This window comes from Syngnathoides biaculeatus, chromosome 19 (assembly GCF_019802595.1).
Source record: "Syngnathoides biaculeatus isolate LvHL_M chromosome 19, ASM1980259v1, whole genome shotgun sequence".
Lineage (NCBI taxonomy): Eukaryota > Metazoa > Chordata > Actinopteri > Syngnathiformes > Syngnathidae > Syngnathoides > Syngnathoides biaculeatus.
Window position 1 is genome coordinate 9,864,527 of NC_084658.1, and position 17,346 is coordinate 9,881,872.

At 43.8% G+C, this 17,346-nt stretch overlaps 1 protein-coding gene across 3 annotated transcripts in view; it reads left to right on the forward strand.

Moving 5' to 3' along the window:
- Window positions 1-17,346, forward strand: part of svila (supervillin a) — a 65,867-nt gene that overhangs the window by 33,460 nt on the left and 15,061 nt on the right. For 2 of the 3 annotated variants that reach the window (XM_061805152.1, XM_061805151.1), the window contains exons 2-13: window positions 283-346; window positions 1,986-2,077; window positions 2,312-2,375; window positions 2,458-2,600; window positions 2,667-3,387; window positions 8,255-9,076; window positions 9,718-9,752; window positions 11,824-11,888; window positions 12,244-12,374; window positions 12,916-13,183; window positions 14,552-15,059; window positions 15,653-15,836. In XM_061805152.1, the coding sequence (XP_061661136.1) occupies window positions 2,368-2,375; window positions 2,458-2,600; window positions 2,667-3,387; window positions 8,255-9,076; window positions 9,718-9,752; window positions 11,824-11,888; window positions 12,244-12,374; window positions 12,916-13,183; window positions 14,552-15,059; window positions 15,653-15,836 (2,885 nt within the window). In that variant the 5' untranslated portion in view covers window positions 283-346; window positions 1,986-2,077; window positions 2,312-2,367. The remainder of the gene's footprint in view (window positions 1-282; window positions 347-1,985; window positions 2,078-2,311; window positions 2,376-2,457; window positions 2,601-2,666; window positions 3,388-8,254; window positions 9,077-9,717; window positions 9,753-11,823; window positions 11,889-12,243; window positions 12,375-12,915; window positions 13,184-14,551; window positions 15,060-15,652; window positions 15,837-17,346) is intronic. The other variant, XM_061805153.1, reaches the window with a different exon arrangement.

The following is a 17,346-nucleotide window of genomic DNA, read 5'->3' on the forward strand; positions in this document are numbered from 1 at the left end:
TATTTAGTTGAAGAAAAATTTTGCGCATCCAGTTATTTATCTGATTTAGACGGTAGCACAATACCTAAATTGAACTGTAGTCTTCTGTAGACACTGCTAAATAAGATAGGGTTATTGCTTTTCTGAACATAATGCACTTCGTCTCCGGATGTCCACTCATGAGCGTATTCTTTCGAGGGCCAGCAGATACACGAGCTTGTTCTGCGGTGGGTTCAAATGCTGCAACGAAAGATGGTGAAAACAACTCACTGATTATGAAGTATCTCTCTTCTCTCTCCTCAGGATTTACAAGTGACACCCCAGTTGCACTTGGCAATACCAAACTCCTACAGAAGAGAGCGCTTAGGTAAGCTACGTGATCTCCTTTAATGGTAAAATGTCAAATCAAAACATTTCATTCGGAAAGGAAGGGCCATTTTGAAAAGGTGTCAATTCAAGGTGCCTCTCACACGACACACACTAAAAATTGGTAGTCAGACAAATTTAAAGTCTTTCACTGTCAAGAATAAAATGTAACAATAAGGATGGAAATTATTTTTGATAACAAATGGTGACGTGTGATGATGCTGAAGTGTTACAGCTCTGACTCGGGTTACTTAACGAGTTTTGTTTTTCTTTTAACCATGTCTGGTCTTCAATTGGGAGCAATAAAGTCTCTCAAAAAGGAAAAGGAAACCCAAACATGCTGTACTTATTGATCAGGGGTGTCAAACTCATTTTTGTCGCGGGCCACATTTTACTTATGGTTCTCCTCGGAGGGCCGTTATGACTGTGAAACTATAAACACTTTTTACCGCCTCATCAAATTTCCAGATGAAATTTATGAACTCGTTTTGGAATCAGAAATCAAGAGTGATGGGTTTTTCAACTATTGTTATAATGCTTATATCTAAATTGTCATTTATGATATGACAATTTGAAATTTTGGTACAGATTTGAACAAAAAAATAATGAAAGTTGATGAAAGTATATGACTTGCCTTCACGGGCCACATCAAATCTTGCGGCGGGCCGGATCTGGCCCCCGGGCCTTGAGTTTGACACCCGTGTTATAGATAGATGATCCTTTCATGCATACATCGTGCATGGTTTAACTGTAATTTAATGCAACTTTGAGGCATATTTTCCCATAAATTTTGGTATCATTCCCGATTGTTAAACCGAAGGGAACGTTTTGACTTTACCAGTTGGACCTGGATAAAATGTTATTATATTGTACTCCCTATTTAGCATCTCTTTTGTTGGGAAGGTGTGTAATAGAAAAGAAATCGATAGGAGGAAAACCTCAAATACAGCGAGTCCAGTTAAGTAAATGTTTGTCACTGTGTAGCGGGCTTGTATAATAAAGTTCTACTGCAGCATTTGAGGCACTGCTCGGGATGCTGGCAGGCTGTCAAAGACTCTACCAGGCCTACAGATTAACCTTCATACTGTTAAGTTACCTTAACAACGGTAACACAAGTGTGGGAACGAAACCTTTACTTTAACAACATTGTGAATGGAGCGTCCAAACGAAAGTGACCGTGTTTTTGTAGATGAGGTTGAACAACATTGTGGTTTCTGGAAGGGACAAAAAACACACCCACAGCACTTTTTAAAATTCTTCACATCTGGATCACATTTTTTTTCGTGTTGGTTTTAGATCAAATCCCAAATAACTGAAGAGGGATTTGTTGTATATCAGCGTGAGGTTGAAAGGTTTCGTCGAGCTGAACCGGGTCACAATTTCTAATGTATATGCTTGCTGACGTTACTTTGCTCAATACTATGGTCCTTGAAAATTTAACAAAATTTATTCATTGATAACAATTCTCTCTCAAGCCATTTCATTTGAACTGATAACCCCCCTAAAAAATATTACTCGGTTTCTAGTTACACTCCTTCTACTGAGTTTATAAACGTTAGGTTTTTCTTCTTTTTTGTTTTTTTTTTTAAAACGAGTCCCGTCTCTTTAGACAATAATACTACTTTTACTTTAACCCTCAGCTTCCCAAAAGAATTCACCTTCAACGAAAAGAGTAATCCAGTCAAAGTCACCAAGGAGATAGGCGTTAGTCTCTTGACCAATCTCAACAAAGGTATGTGTTACTGTTTTTAGGCCTATACAGCACTTCCAAATGGTTTAGAAAAATAATATTGTTGACAATCGTGTAATTCACTGAGACAAGTTTACAGTCAGACCTTGTAATGAAGAATTGACTTTCTCTTTGACAATTTTAATGGGGTGCTACTTTGACGCTCTTTACGTTTCATCATGTTATACCAAGCAATACATTGAAATTGTTTTCTCCAATTTTCCTCTTTATTTGAAGTCTCCGAGTTGAGGAAACGATTTGAAGGCATTACCACGAGCGCGAGTGACTGGGAAATGAACAGGTGGGGAGGTGATGGACCTTCTTGTCCTGGTTATTGAATCCACTGATGATGATTGCAACATGCCTCCCGTTGACTTGTGTAGAAAGGAACGTATTTCTCGGCGATTGGAGGGCATAGATGGTGAGGGGCACCCGTCTCTTCTGCCTAATTTGGTTGCCAACCGGCTTCTGGAAGAGGATACACCACGATACACGAGAGCCTCCGACTCCTGCGAGCCCTGTGGTGGTGAGATACTATGATTAGTGCTTAGTTGTTAGTATTCAGAAAAGATCTAACTTGTGCCCGCTGCAGTTACAGTCCAAAAGTATGGAATGGAAGAGTTTGAAAATCCAGATATGCCGCCAGTGGTTCCGCAGCAACAGTCCGGAACTAAATACAAATCCGATCCCAAGACTTCCAATCACAACGATCATGTCTACAGTTCATCCTCATCCACCAAGGGTGCTCCAGAGCTAGAGTCTAAGGCTGAGCGCATTGCCCGCTACAAGGCGGAACGCCGTCGACAGCTAGCAGAGCGTTATGGAATCGCTTTGGACCAGGAGCCAGACACGGACTATCCATCTCGGTACACTCGTACTCTGAAAGAGCCTGAGGGCTCCGAAAGGCACAACAGAGCGGAGTTTGTTGCAGATGAAGAGAGCGACATCACGATGAACTCCTACGCTTGCACCAGTAGCCCCAGGAGAGGCGGGCAAAGCGTGCCCCGGCACAGCCGTCCCGAGACTGACTTTGAAAGGAGTCGAGGCAGAGTAGACTCGTTCTCGGAGAGGGAGAGACTCATGAATCTGGAGAATCAACGCAGGGCCGCTGCTCCTGAGCCATCCACTTACATGGATGTTACATCATTGTCCTCTAGCGCGAGGGTGCCTGCCAAGGACTACACAACCACAGGCGTCCCACCCAGCTCACCCAAGATGAGCAGACATCCCTCTCTCCCCTCACCGAAACACGGGGCGTCACCTGGGGACCTCTTTATTGAGCAGCAGGCCCACAACATACTCAACAGACATGGGTGAGCAATCTCTGTGGTCTTTCTTTGTCATTCTCACCTTATTTTCTCAGTTTTTGTAGTTGTGCGGTCCCTAATCACTCTAAAAAGGTTTCATAGTATTGATGTAATGTATAGGCAATATATAAAGGTTACTGAAGACTCTAAATTGCCCATAGGTGTAAAAGTGTGTCCCAGTGGTTGTTGTGTGTCCCCTGCGATCGACTGACGACCAGGTCAGGGTGTACCCTGTCTCTCACCCAGATAAGTTCCAGTACACCCGCGACCTAGTTTGGATACGCGGTTTAGAAAATGGATGGATACATATGTCGTATATCTTGCAGCTACAATTTTGCCTAAAGCTAATCGCATTGCATCACTGCGTCTCCATCGATATTTGACATGCCACCAAACCGCTCAGTAATTATTTTCTAACTGCAAACTTGAAATGATCTGTATTTTGGCATACATCCATGATCTGATTCGTCCTTTTGCTGCTGACCCTTCCTCGAGTTTCTCCATGACAAAATCCGACCTATTGAGAAACTTCCAAGTTCAACTCCAGGCCACGCTGTTGCAATAGTTCAATTGGCCATGTGGTGGAGTGAAGTTAATTGCCCCTCTTTGGGCTTTTTTTTTTTTATTAATTTGTTTTGACAAATGTAATGCTTTTATCTTTTATCCGGGAACACCCCAGAAATAGTATTTATTTTTTTTTTCCCATAGTGATCCACTGGACATGTCAGGGTGTAAGGGTGGAGCGGATAGTGAGGCCATCTGCCTAGTGAAAATTCAAAACAAAATTTCACAGGAAAAGTTTATGAATGCCCAGTTTCCATCCATGCAGTTTTGTTTTCCTTCTGCACATTATCGCAAAAACTCTTGGATTACACCAAACTTATATAGTAGAGTGGAACCTCAGTTCACAAACGCGCCAGTTCACAAATAATTCAGTTAGCCAACAAAATGTTCGGCTACATATTCCTTTGGTGCAAGAACTACGCTCTTGTTCACAAACAGTGTTAAGTTTCTGCGTCACATTTCAGGTATTATATCTTAGTCCTCTGTATATTTCCCAAGAAATTGGAAACGTCTTATATGAAGACCTGGACACAGTCACGGCTCTGGCAGCGTCCGTTTCCTCTACTGCAGCCGATCAATTATTGCTGGTATACGTAATTGTGCTTTGCAATCCACCTAAGTGCATTTTGGAATGTCACCCTTGCAAAAGACTGCCTTCAGCTCCCCCCCCTCGCCTGCGACAGGCTCCTTGGCTCTCCATCTTGACCCATTCACCTGTGTCAGTGTGTTGGCTGGCCCGCCAACAGTTCCTTGCCAGGCATTGTCAACAGCCACCTATGAAGGCAATTAAGCACGTTTTTCGTAATCATAACTGAAAAAAATGTCTTCGGTTGATGGAGATTTCAGATCACGGACAAAGTTGCGGAACAAATGTTTGTGAGCTGTGGTTCCACTATATAATACTATAACTCGCTAACCCACACGATATATGTCAAGACACCTCTTAAATCAATTTGTCAAGAGTTGGGTGAGGATCATTCATTCTTAAGGACATTTTGAACAACTGCGGTCGCGGTTTTATGGGAACAGTTAATGAACGAGTCTATTTATCTGGCATAATGCTTTCCGTGTGCACAAATCAACGTCCTACAGTCCTGGGTAGATGAAATTTTGGAAGAATCTTGAATGACTGGCCTGGAGCACTTTATCCACTATTCCCTGAAAACATTTTAGAACGTCATCCTAGAAGAGTGAAAGCTCCTCTTCATGGGAGGGCAACTCTGTATTTCCTTTCATTTGATTTTTACTTCCAAAGTTTTCAGTATTTTGGCCACGTGTCTCATTGTAGTCCATTATCAGCACCCTTTGCTGTCGATATTTTTTTATTCTTACCACTGTACTAAAGAGGCTCCATCATCCTGGAGCTGGAGAGTTCACTGTTGCTAACAGCTCTCTTTGGCTTTCCATGTTGTTTTTCCTCTTTAGTGCTGCAAAGTGAGGTTAGTGTGCAGATTAGTTTGACTCCTTGGCCACATCTGTCTTACAGAAGGGCATGATGAAATAACTGCTTTACTTTAGCGGTTCTATCGTGTTAGTTATCTTTTCATAATCGCTTCCACGTGACTACATACAGGTTCTTTTAGGTCAGAGTGATCTCGATCTTGGCAGAACGCCTCCTAATTAAATTTATGGTTTGATATGGCGCGATCAAATTGACCTGAATGTTGCATTTGGAGGATGGAGAGTAACACACGTGTCAACACATTCTTGTTGTGCTGCTTTAGAATCGACTGCCAGTGTTCATGACACTGATATTTTAATCTGTAAAGTGTTTGTGTGGGGGACATCTATCAATATCATAATGTTAGTAAAATGTCAAATTAAATTAGAAAGTCAACGAGCATTCTTAATGTTTCTGCTAGCAGCCAAAGTTCCTGCCATGGCCATCAAGCACATTATGAAATTAAATGTTTGTGTCTGCGTGGAAAATTCAAGTAGAATCCTCTTGTCCATTCTCACATTTCCCTTTAATGGTACAGTACAAGGGCAAAACTGTGCACTGATTGGTTCCTCAAGACTGATGCTGATGGCGACACGTACTCCCTAATCAACTGGCCCTCGAGGTACACCAGTTCTGGTCGCATCTCACCCCAAATCACCCTCATGTTCCCGTCCAGCTTGGTCTTTCCCATCAGGCCTTAAAAGCAGTGTTTCTTAAACTGTCAGTGCAGGACCTATCGAAATTCTTCTTTCACTACTACTAATTTCTATGGTGTTATGGGGGGGGGCTATGGTTAAGTTTGGATTAACAATGTATCCAATCAGTCATGTAATATTTACTGTATCTTGAAAATGTGATGTTAATCCTCTCTCATTTAATGATGTTTTGAGAAGATTTTTATGGACAACTGCAAAATTTCAGGGATGCCGCCATTTTGGCAAGTTACATGACCTACGTGGGCGGATGTGACATGTTACGTGGCGCACCAAAGGCTCGATTACGATGGGACACAATTATGGCCAGCGCTGACTTCTCCGATTTAGCCTCATCTGATGAAGAAATAGCAGTATCGGTGGATTGGGAAGACGGAGGAATACATCCATACAGATTTGAACCTGTGGCTGTAAATAATGTAGAATTTTCGGATGGTTCTTCGGATGGGAATAACGCAGAGTCTGACGAGCAAACTCCGGCGAGCGAGCTCCGGCGACAGACTCAGTTTTGCTCCTGGGGGCTTTTTTTCCCAATGTACAATTTTCAGATGGTTCTTCAGACCGGAATGACACGGAGTCTGACCACTCGGTGGCCGACACGCGGGTCATAAGTGCGTAAACAACGGCCCCCGGAGCTTGCTTGGGGCCTGCCGCCGGAACTCGCTTGTCAGACTCCGCGTCATTCCCGTCCGAAGAACCATCTGAAAATTCTACATTTACAGCCACACGTTCAAATCTGTATGGACGTATTCCTCCATCTTCGCAAGCACCCGATACTGCTATTTCTTCATCAGATGAGGATAAATCCGAGAAATCAGCGCTGGCCATAATTGTGTCCCATTGTAATCAAGCCTTTGGTGCGGCAAGTAATAAGTCTCATCCGCGCACATAGGTCATGAGACTCGCCAAAATGTCAGCATGCCTGAAAATTTGCAATTGTCAATAAAAATCTTCTCAAAACACCATTAAATGAGAGAGGATTAACGTCACATTTTCAAGATACAGTACATATTACATGACCTATTGGATACATCGTTCACCTAAACCACCGGGATTCCCCTTTATCTAGTTCAAGATGCCAAACTTTATCAGAAGACACTTAAGAATCTCTGCTTTTGAGGTTTGACAGCCAGCTGGTTCCATTATCGTTGCCATCTTCCATGTCCCGGGTTTCAGTTCCAATTCTCAAGACAATAACTTCATTCTCAACCTCACTGTGGTGTGAAAAGTTGAATCCCCTTGCTGGATTGCGCTGAAGGCCGTATTTCTTGCATAATAACATACAACGCATTAACCAACTGGAATTCTGCAGTCATACTACAGGAAAATTCAGTTTTGTGTTAATAATTAACAGTTTCACCTTCACCAGTGGCGATGTGCATAATTAAACTACTTTTTAAAATCACACTTTCAATGTTGCAATTCATCGTGCATATCTGATGAACGGAGTTGCGTTTTTGTCAAAATACGCTTTTCATTCTCTTACATGATCATTTAAAATAGAAAACTATCTGATGGTAACATTTTTTTTTTCCCTTTTTATCTTATTTTCTTGTCACATGAATTCACGGTTAAGATAAAATGATATTTTCTGTATTTTTCATTCTTGCATTGTGAATTCACCCATTGATATCCACCAACCTTTTTGGAGGGGTGGGGGGCCGAGTTCAATATGTCTTTTGTGCTTAAGAAACAATACAACTTCTTTTCTCTCCCTCAAAATTGTTTCTTTATTTTTCCGGTAAGCCACAACAGCGTTTTACAGTTTACTAAATAATATTAACTATATAATTAGTATAACTTATTCAAGATAACCATTATTTAGGCACAACTCCCTCAAATGGTAAGCGACCTATTTTTTGCATGCATGTGACGACACGGTATATTAAAATAATATTTAATTTAATTATAAGTTATAAAAAATAATATAACTGATTTGATAATTCAATATAATTTGTATTTTCCATCAAAAATAAACAGGCTTTGATTTAATTGAAGAATTATAAACAAGTCTTAATGTCATATGCCATTCTAACCAAAGAATCTTTTTAATTCCTCAACATACAACACATTGTTGTATTTTGTTTTGACTTGACTTTTGCTGCACATTTAGTCTGATGGTGAAAATATTAACCAGCTCTTTGTCTCCCTGAAGAATTAGAGTTAGAGAGAGGCTTGCAAAGGACGATGCTCCCAGAAGTGTTGCAGAGGCGGCGGCATTCCGCAGACAATTTCAGCATCAGCCGTGCGTGCGGTACAACACAGAACCACCGATTCCCCAGCAGAGCCACTCACACCCTCTCCGTCACCCACATGCTCAGATCTCTCAGTCTGGCCCACCAGCGGCATCAGATATTCCCGGTTATCCCAGTTATCTGTCCATGACTTCTGGTGCTCCGTCCAGAGCGGAGCAGCTTCCGGATGAAGAAAGTGAGGAGACGGGCGGCATTTTAACAGAGGGCCTCCTGCGTAGTAGGAAAGCAGTACTGCCGTCAGAGATCCGCCGCAGGGAGAGGAGCACTGAGGACCCATTTAGGGGAATAGTAGAAGATGAGATGAGGAGCTCCAAAGCGCACATTGAGGTTGAAGATCCTGCAAGAAGAGGTCACAGAGGCAGAGCGAGATGGGAAACTGCTGAGCTCTCCAGAAACATGACGCACACAAGCCATGACCAAGAAACCGGCGGTAGGTCCAGAGAGCTGGAAAATGCCATTTATGTCCACAAAGGGGTGTCTGCATCTCACATCCGACCCAAGGCAGCGGACGCACGCCCAGGAGGAGGATCCATCCCTACTGCCGCAAATCCTGGTGATCGAGAGCAACGGCAAAGGAGCTCGCATCGCCACATGCGCCGTCCTCAGGAGCTCAAGACAAGTAACGCAGAGAGTCACCAGGACAGCCGTGTTTCAGTGGCCCAGCTCAGAAATTCTTACATGGAAAGCTCCACCACGCCTCCAAGCAGACGCAGAGCTGAACTGTAGGTGGAAAACGCGTCTCAGAGCTGGCTGCTGTGGATCCTCACACTTGTGCTTGCTATTTAACATCCCCACTGCTGCTCATTCATTAACAAGCAACTGTTTCTGCTGTTCAGTGATGGTGTTTAATATTGTTATTAACGTAACAAATAGTATTTAGTATTTGTATTTAAAACCTTTAGCATTAAGTCTATAATCACATTACTACATCAGGCTGATTATTGTCACGAGTTAGTTTCTATAGCAGCAAAAATGTCAACATTTCCTCGCTTTCCCCTTAACATCATTAGCAGACGGGAAAAATGATTTAAGGTCAGAGGTTGTTCTGATTGGGCCTCCCAGAAGTGTTCATTACATGCAATCTTACTAGGAAAGCATGAATTGTCCTTTGTTGGTGCTCTCACTGCGACCGCGGAACTGTACCGGCGTCTGTAATGCCGCCTAATTCGCCGGCTTACTTTGCTCTGCTGTTCTTCTAACGCTCAACATTTCAGCATACCATAACTGTCCGCTTCTCAGCAAAATGCTTCTCGCCCTCTACATCGGGAGTTTTCTAGTTTTTGTTCCAAACAGATTTGATTTCATCAACGTGGACGTCTTGCTGATTTGACTGATCATCGCTTTGTTTTTGTGTTTGCTCAAGGTCCCGTGTGAGCGCCGAGTTGACTTCCAATGAAGGTAAACCTCTTATTTTGTTCTTGTTTTGCTCAAGCTGAAAGATGCAACTGCTGGTATGACACAAAGGCGACAATAGCAGCATTAAAACCGCAGTGTGCAAGTATACTGTGTGTTGTTAGATGCAATAATACATGTATTTAGTGTACTCTACTTCACACTAATGTGAAACTGAAGTATCAAGTGTGGTGGTTGGTGTAGTTGCTGCTATATCTTCAGCTAGAAAATTTCGAGATGGCTGAGCTCCATGCTGGCTGATTGTATAATTTGATTTGCAACCTTGTGGTCTTCCCACCATACGTACAGTAGTTGGAAGCCAAGAGAACAGAACCAGTGACTGTCCTCACTTGAATATAAGTTGATGCATAATGGGGGCCACAGCTGGGGGGGACAGCCATTGCAGTATACAGTATGTGACATGACTTTGTCTGACAAATAGTTCTTTGATTGACACTCAGTCAGTCTGTTCCTTTTTGATTCGGTACAAAAAAATGTGTATGACAGAAAGGGCCACTACACTAAGCACCGGTAAATCCAAATCTTGGCACCCCAACAATACCATTAAACTAGTCTTTTAAGTATGTACTTAGGTGAAGTTCAAGTTTTTTGTTTTTTCTTTTTTTTTTTTTACCTGTTTGCGGTAGTAATGGATAAACTGACAGATGAGGTTAGACTGGATTCCCCTTGATGTTCGCAGATGATATTGTGATCTGCAGTGAAAGTAGGGACAGGCGGAGGAACATTTAGAAAGATGGAGGCACGCACTGCAAAGGAGAGGTATGAAGATTAGCCGAAGTAAAACAGAATATACGTGTGTGAATGAAGGGGGCGGTGGGAGAAGAGTGAAGATCGGGGGAGAAGAGATAGCAAGGGTGGATGACTTCAAATACAATCCAGAGCAATGAAGAGTGTGGTAACGAAGTGAAGAAACGGGTCCAAGCAGGGTGGAACAGTTGGCGGAAGGTGTCTGGTGTTCCATGCGACAGAAGAGTCTCCGCAAGGATGAAGGGCAAAGTCTACGAAACAGAGGCGAGGCCGGCAATGATGTATGGATTGGAAACGGTGGCACAGAAGAAAAAACAGGAAGCAGAACTGGAGGTGGCAGAAATGAAGATGTTGAGGTTCTCGCTCGGAATGAACAGGTTGAATAGAATTAGAAATGAGCTCATTAGAGGAACAGCCAAAGTTGGATGTTTTGGAGACAAGGTTAGAGAGAGCAGACCTCCATGGTTTGGACATGTCCAGAGGTGAGCGAGTGAGTGTGTTGGTGGTAGGGTGCTGAGGATGGAGCTGCCAGGCAAAAGAGCGAGAGGAAGACCAAAGGAAAGGTGGATGGATGTTGAGGGAGGACATGAAGACAGTGGGTGTTAGTGAGGAAGATCCACGAGATAGGCTTAGAAGGAAAAAGATGACACGCTGTGGCGACCCCTAACGGGACAAGCCGAAAGGGAAAAAAGAAGAAGACGGCATTTTTGAAATCATTTGAACATGTATATTTGTTCTCAAAATTGTATCCATCAAAAACTCAAGATAGTGGAGTCCCCCGTGTCTTGACATCTGGATATGTGTTATATATTTAATAGAGAGGGGTTTCTCAAAATCCCTCCTCCTGACTTGTTCCTCTCCAGGGCCACAGGCACTGAGCCCATCGCCTATATTTCAAAGTGTCCAGTGGGCTTGGTTCGCACATCTGTACTCATCTTTCCATCAGCCTTTCTGGAACATTTCCTTATGTTTTGCCTATATCTTGTATTATCTGGTTGACAGTGGAAAAAAATTGCTAATGATTTTTTGAGAGCTCCTGCAATTCATTTTTCACTGTCAGTTTGTTCAGTCGCGAGTTGAATTTGGACAAGCGAACTGCATATCAGTCCTATCAAAAGCAGGTACAGTTGTTGTTTTTCTACAGGTGGGAAAATACATTTTCTGGTCTCCTTCCAAAGACAAGTGATTTTTAAATTATGCAGCAAATATCATGAACGCTAGACTCTCTGCAAGCTTTAAAACATTTTTATTCCAATGAGTTACCACAAGACTGATATCACCAATCAAGTATTTTTTTTTGTCTCTGCAGCTGATGAAGAGAAGCTCGATGAACGGGCCAAGCTTAGCGTAGCGGCCAAGCGCTCTCTCTTCAGGGTGAGGTTTCCTTTTCCGCCTTTGTGTCCTCTTGGATCCTCCACATGATTGCGTGTCAGCTGACTTTTTCGCAATTGATCCGTTCTTTGCATTCTTTGGATGAGTGTGGAACTTTGCAATAGAACAAGCATTCTCTTCTGCGTGTGTGAGAAGTAGAAGAAGCATTCTGTACACTCAGTCGACTCATATTTCCAAACAATTCTGACAACAGACGCTGTCTCGGCACTCGGTCTTAGGTCATTGTTGTCTAATTGTTGGCAATTTTGCTCATCATGTCATTTTTGCATTCAAACATTTCCTACATAAACACAACAATTTGTCGATAATCACGGCGCACTCCTATTCCAATCATCAGGAACTGGAGAAAAACATCGGGAGTGGAAAACCCCGGTCAAGGAATGCCGCAGTGGACCGGAGGCTGAGGCGGACCCAGGACCGATCCAGAACTCAGCCAGTCACCACTGAGGAGGTGGTCATCGCCGCCACGTAAGTCTTTGCCACTCGCTGACGTGAAAGGAAAAGTCTGACATTCTTGAAATACACACTGGTGGAACCTTGTTTTATTTGTTGTTGTTGTTGTGAATGTTTGTGGCCATTAGTATCCCCACTCATGTGCCGCAGACTATGACAGCTCACACAGCTGTAGGGCGCGTCTCTAGTCCCACTCTAGTTTGCAGCGCGCTCCCCCCGAGCAGGTATACAGCGCCCCCCCCGTGCCCAATGCTCGCACCCACCCGCCAAAGTGTGACTCCGTAGTTGATTTTTAACAAATGCTCGAAATTGTTCTTTTTTTATTCAACTCATAGCATGATTTTTAGGTTTAGGTGCCGTATTGTGTGATTGTGGGTTACTTACATTGTGATTCACGTGATTGTGTAGGATTCTAAAGTAGTGTAGATGACTCATTTGTGCATGTGTCAGATTTTCATTTCTGCTGAATCACCCTGCAGTGCATCTTGTTCGATTGCACGATGTGACCACAACCAAGTCTTTCCTTTCTGTTTCTTGGGCGTCATCCGTCTTCCAGTCTGCAGGCGTCGTCGCATCACAACGGCGTCGCCCGGGAACAAGCGCCAGAGACTCGGCAAGAGACTCACAACTGTAAAATGGAGGAACACACCCAGGCCCAGGAAGAACCTGACCTCTGCACGCTCAGCTTGGCGGAGAAAATGGCGCTGTTTAACCGGCTGGCTCAGCCCCCCGCCAGAGTCGCTAGAACCAGGGGGGACACTCGCCAGCGCAGGAACAACGCTCGCTACCAGACGCAACCCATCACTCAGGGCGATATGGAGCAGGTAGGGATTGAACAGGGGACGTTGTAGAATAATCACTGTTAACTTAAAAATGAAGCGTTTGGGCTTAAATGATAAAAGTGTGAAGAAAGATGATCACCTCAAAGGTTCTGCAAATAAGTTCATTGTGTACTAGACAGTTGTTTTGATCGTAAAGTGCACACTTAAAGTGTGAATACAAATAACTATCATTTCATAATACACAATTAGGGCAACAAACAAGATTTCAGGTGTTAAAATAAAGAAGTTGCACTGTAAAGTTGCAGAAAAAGGTCCTTAACTCAACACAGCTAGTTTTTGACTAATGGCAAGACCGTGCTATCTTTGACAACACTGCCCGTTTCAAGAATGAATACCTTTTGACATTTTTATGCTTTTCACATGAAAAGCTTTCCAGTTGATTTTAATAGATCTCGAGGGTAGACAAAAACGTAAAATAAAAGCAAACCAGCATATGTGGCATATGCATATTTCTGCTCTGGAATCTTCAAATATGGATGGCCAACATGAACAGGAGCAGTGCGAGAAGCTGGTAGAACGCCATCAAGTAAGCTTACAAACGAGCGGCCGTGTGTGCTGGCCCGTCACGCGGCTTGCGCAGGGCGGGATCACGTCACGACCCTTCGTCTTTGCCGTGCGACGCCACTGTGACTGTGCGGCGCATGGCCGAGCTTCTGATTGAGCTGATTGTGATTCGTCACCTCCGTCGCTCCTTGTCAATGAAACAGCAGCGTCGTTGTGGACACGCGCTCACCGGCCAGTTTTCAACAAGCAAAGATGTCTTTGTCTGTTTGCCGTGGAGGAGGGAACAAATTCTGCATCCCACCACCGCGTAGGCTAAATTGTGTTGTTTATCTTCCTGTTTTTGGAAACATTAAATCTTGTATGCTCCTTACGATAGTGTTAGGAACAAAGCACTACTTGTCTAAAAAGAACTCCTCAACTCACTTTAGCATAGTTCTATGGCACCAAGATGGCACCAAAGCTAATACTTTGCTTTGGCCTAAGCACAGAAACAATGAGTAGGTGAGTTTTTCCAGTGAATAATGAAATTAAAGAAAAAAAAAAAACCCTCCAATCCTGTTGTTTCACTAATGAAAAATTTCAAACTGTCCTTTGGTAGTTCATGTCGCTCATGTACGACGTGTGCTTTAGGCTTCAGCGCGATGCATTTTGCGCAGGTTGTGGCTGCCGTGGCTTTGGGATGTGAGCTCCCAAGGCGACGGACAGGAAGTGCGCCGAGTCAGGCGGGCCTTGATTAGTCAGCATGATTTTCTGCAATTCAATGTGGCAATGTGTGCAGTGTGATACATCTAAGCTTCCATTAAAATTTTTGCATGCCTGACATTCATTTTTTATCTTTCCACTTAGCTTCAAAATGGTGCAAGTTCTCGGTTTGAACCCCTCTCGTCATCCAGCACGGGACGAGGAGGCGGCGGCACAGTGTCCACCGACCATGCAGGAGACATCCACTTGACTAGGGGGCCGTCTGTGGTTGAAATCGCCCCCCTGAACGACGACAAGCCGCTGCCCCTTTCCCGCCTCGACAACCGAGCCCGGGGGCCCCACGGCCCCGTGGACGGCGATGGGCAGCCTTATCGGGTGTCGCAACACGCTGAGGAAGGAACAGAACCGGCAGGGGGGAAGAGGAGGCTGCCCTCTCCTGAGGGAGCAGTCAGCCAGGCTGCCCCGCCTCAGCCTCGCTCTGGAAGAGAGAGAAGGGAGGAAGAGGAGGAGCGGTGGGCATCCGGGGGGAGGTTGGATGAAAACCCGCACAACTCCGATTGTCACATGTCGCTAGAATGGCAGGAAGAAAAGACTTATCTGTGGGAGGAAGTGCACCGTGCAGCCTGCCAGAGGAGCCGAACATTCAGTGAAGGTGAGGACAGTTGAAAATTCTGTTACGTATGTATTGTCGTCTTGGTTTGCGTTCATGTACTTATTTAGCGTCTACAAGTTACAAAAAATTGATTCATTCTAATTTCACAATTTCTCGGTGTGATCAAGTTTTGACCCAATCAGGTTTTTTTTGATAATTGATGGTGCACTTCTGCGATGTTGCCTAAAATGTCGGCATTGTTGGCATGTCCTGCTTTTTGGGTTTTCTCCAGTTTCTTTCCACATTCCATAAAATGCACATTTTAGGTTCAATGAAGGCTCAAAATTGTCCTCAGGTGTGATTGGATGTTTGTCCCCTGCGATTGGCTGTCAACTGCTCCAGGTTTTACCCCACCTGTCGCCCAAAGTCAGCTGGGGGGTGGGCTCCAGCTCACCCACACGACCCCAAGTAGTCTACGCTGTATACAAAACAGATGGATGAATCTAATTACTCATTAGATATGATTTCAAGGAAGACATTTTTAGCATTTATCACTAAAGTGATATAAAGTAAATGCAGACATCCCATATTGCATTTGAGCCTGCAGTTGAAAGCCCTTATTGATTGCATCGCTGCGCGTTTGTCCGCTGCAGAGCTACCCGAGCCCACTTCGGTGAGGTCCAGGGCAGCATCGGCTTCATCCAGGGGCGCGTGCCAGGCTCCCGAGGCGGACGCCTACCGTGACGACGGGGAACTGACAAGCCGCCCGTTGCAATCCGAACTGGAAGACGAGCTGTGCGACGCGATGACGGCCAAACACATGTCCATCAAACAGAGGTGAGTAGATTATATTTATAGCTGGAAGCGCAGCTCACTGCACGCGTGCTATACACTACTCTATGTCTGGCTTTCTAATGTTGCCTGCAGACTTTTGTTGGGTGACGTGTTAAGATTTTTCAAATCTCTCTGACTAGTCTTGAGGTTTTCCAAGTTTCGAGGCAGATCATAGGAAAGTGACAAATGTTTCTTCAAACAAATGCATTGCCCTACATTACTTTTCCACGGTGACACCACTGATCTAATCGTCTGATTCTGTGACGCTGTCTTAAGTCCACACATTTCCAGCCATACGTGCACGTTTTTAAGATTATGGAAAACACGAGAACTACCGTTGAGAAAAGTAAAATGGTGTCAATCGCAGCGGTGCCACAAGAATTACATAAACTGAGTTATGTCACATTTTCAGTTAAAAGGCTGCTGTAACCAGGCAGTCATTGAAATCCATATTGACTGGTGACATAATGTAATGATGTGTAGGCTAGTGCTGAACACCCACCCCCACCCACTCCCCGCAGTGTTTTTAAGTCTCTCACAATCAGGATCTTCCTGGATCCAAAATGCGATTGGTAGCCGCAAATTCTGATATCTATCTGCGGTGGTTTCCTCCAGTTTTGGATGTGTTGTTGAGCCCCAGAGGCAGAACAGGACATCCCCTCACTCTGGGTTGCCGAGCTCCGTGGCCTTCCTCTGCGGGTCACACCTGATAATTAAACCTCTGTTCTTATTTCTTTTCCATTGTTTGTTTTCAAATAGTCCACGTGGTTTTCTGTTAACTTGCATTGTCCTCTCCTCTGAGTCCAAATATTTCACAAGCGATTCCCAACAATTTACCAAAATACACAAAGCCTTGTTTTTTATCAGCTCAACATCTCCTATCTGAGCCTTCCAATCCGGATGCACGGAAATTTCTAAGCGAGGCTTTAATTGAAGCTCTGTTTACATCCGTGACGTGACTTTGGCAGCTTCAAATTGGAGTTGTCTGACTTTTCTATCCCTTCATGGCGAGAACTTGATTTGGATTTACAGACCTAAACTTCAAGATCTGTACTGTAATAAGTAACTTTATTGGTACCCAGTCACTGAAATAACTGGAAACTGACAAAAGTACCGTATTTTTCGCACTATAAGGCGCACCGCATTATAAGGCAGACCTTCAATGAATGGCCTATTTTAAGGCTTTTTTTCATATATAAGGTGCACTGCATTATAAGGCACATAGAATGGACGCTACGGTAGAGGCTGGGGTTACGTAATGCGTCCATTAGATGGAATTGCACAAAAGGCTCAATATTGATCCATTTATAAGGCGCACCGGCAGCTTTTGATAAAATTAAAGGCTTTTAGGTGGGGAAAATACGGTAATCATAAATACAATTGTACTGAAAACAAATGAAGGTAAAGAGAATTATTCTTGTGGTCTTACAATTAGTCAAAGTCACTCATCAAACTGGATCGCTTTCTATATTTTATGACAGCGTAAGTGCATTTGAATGGTGCTACATTGGTA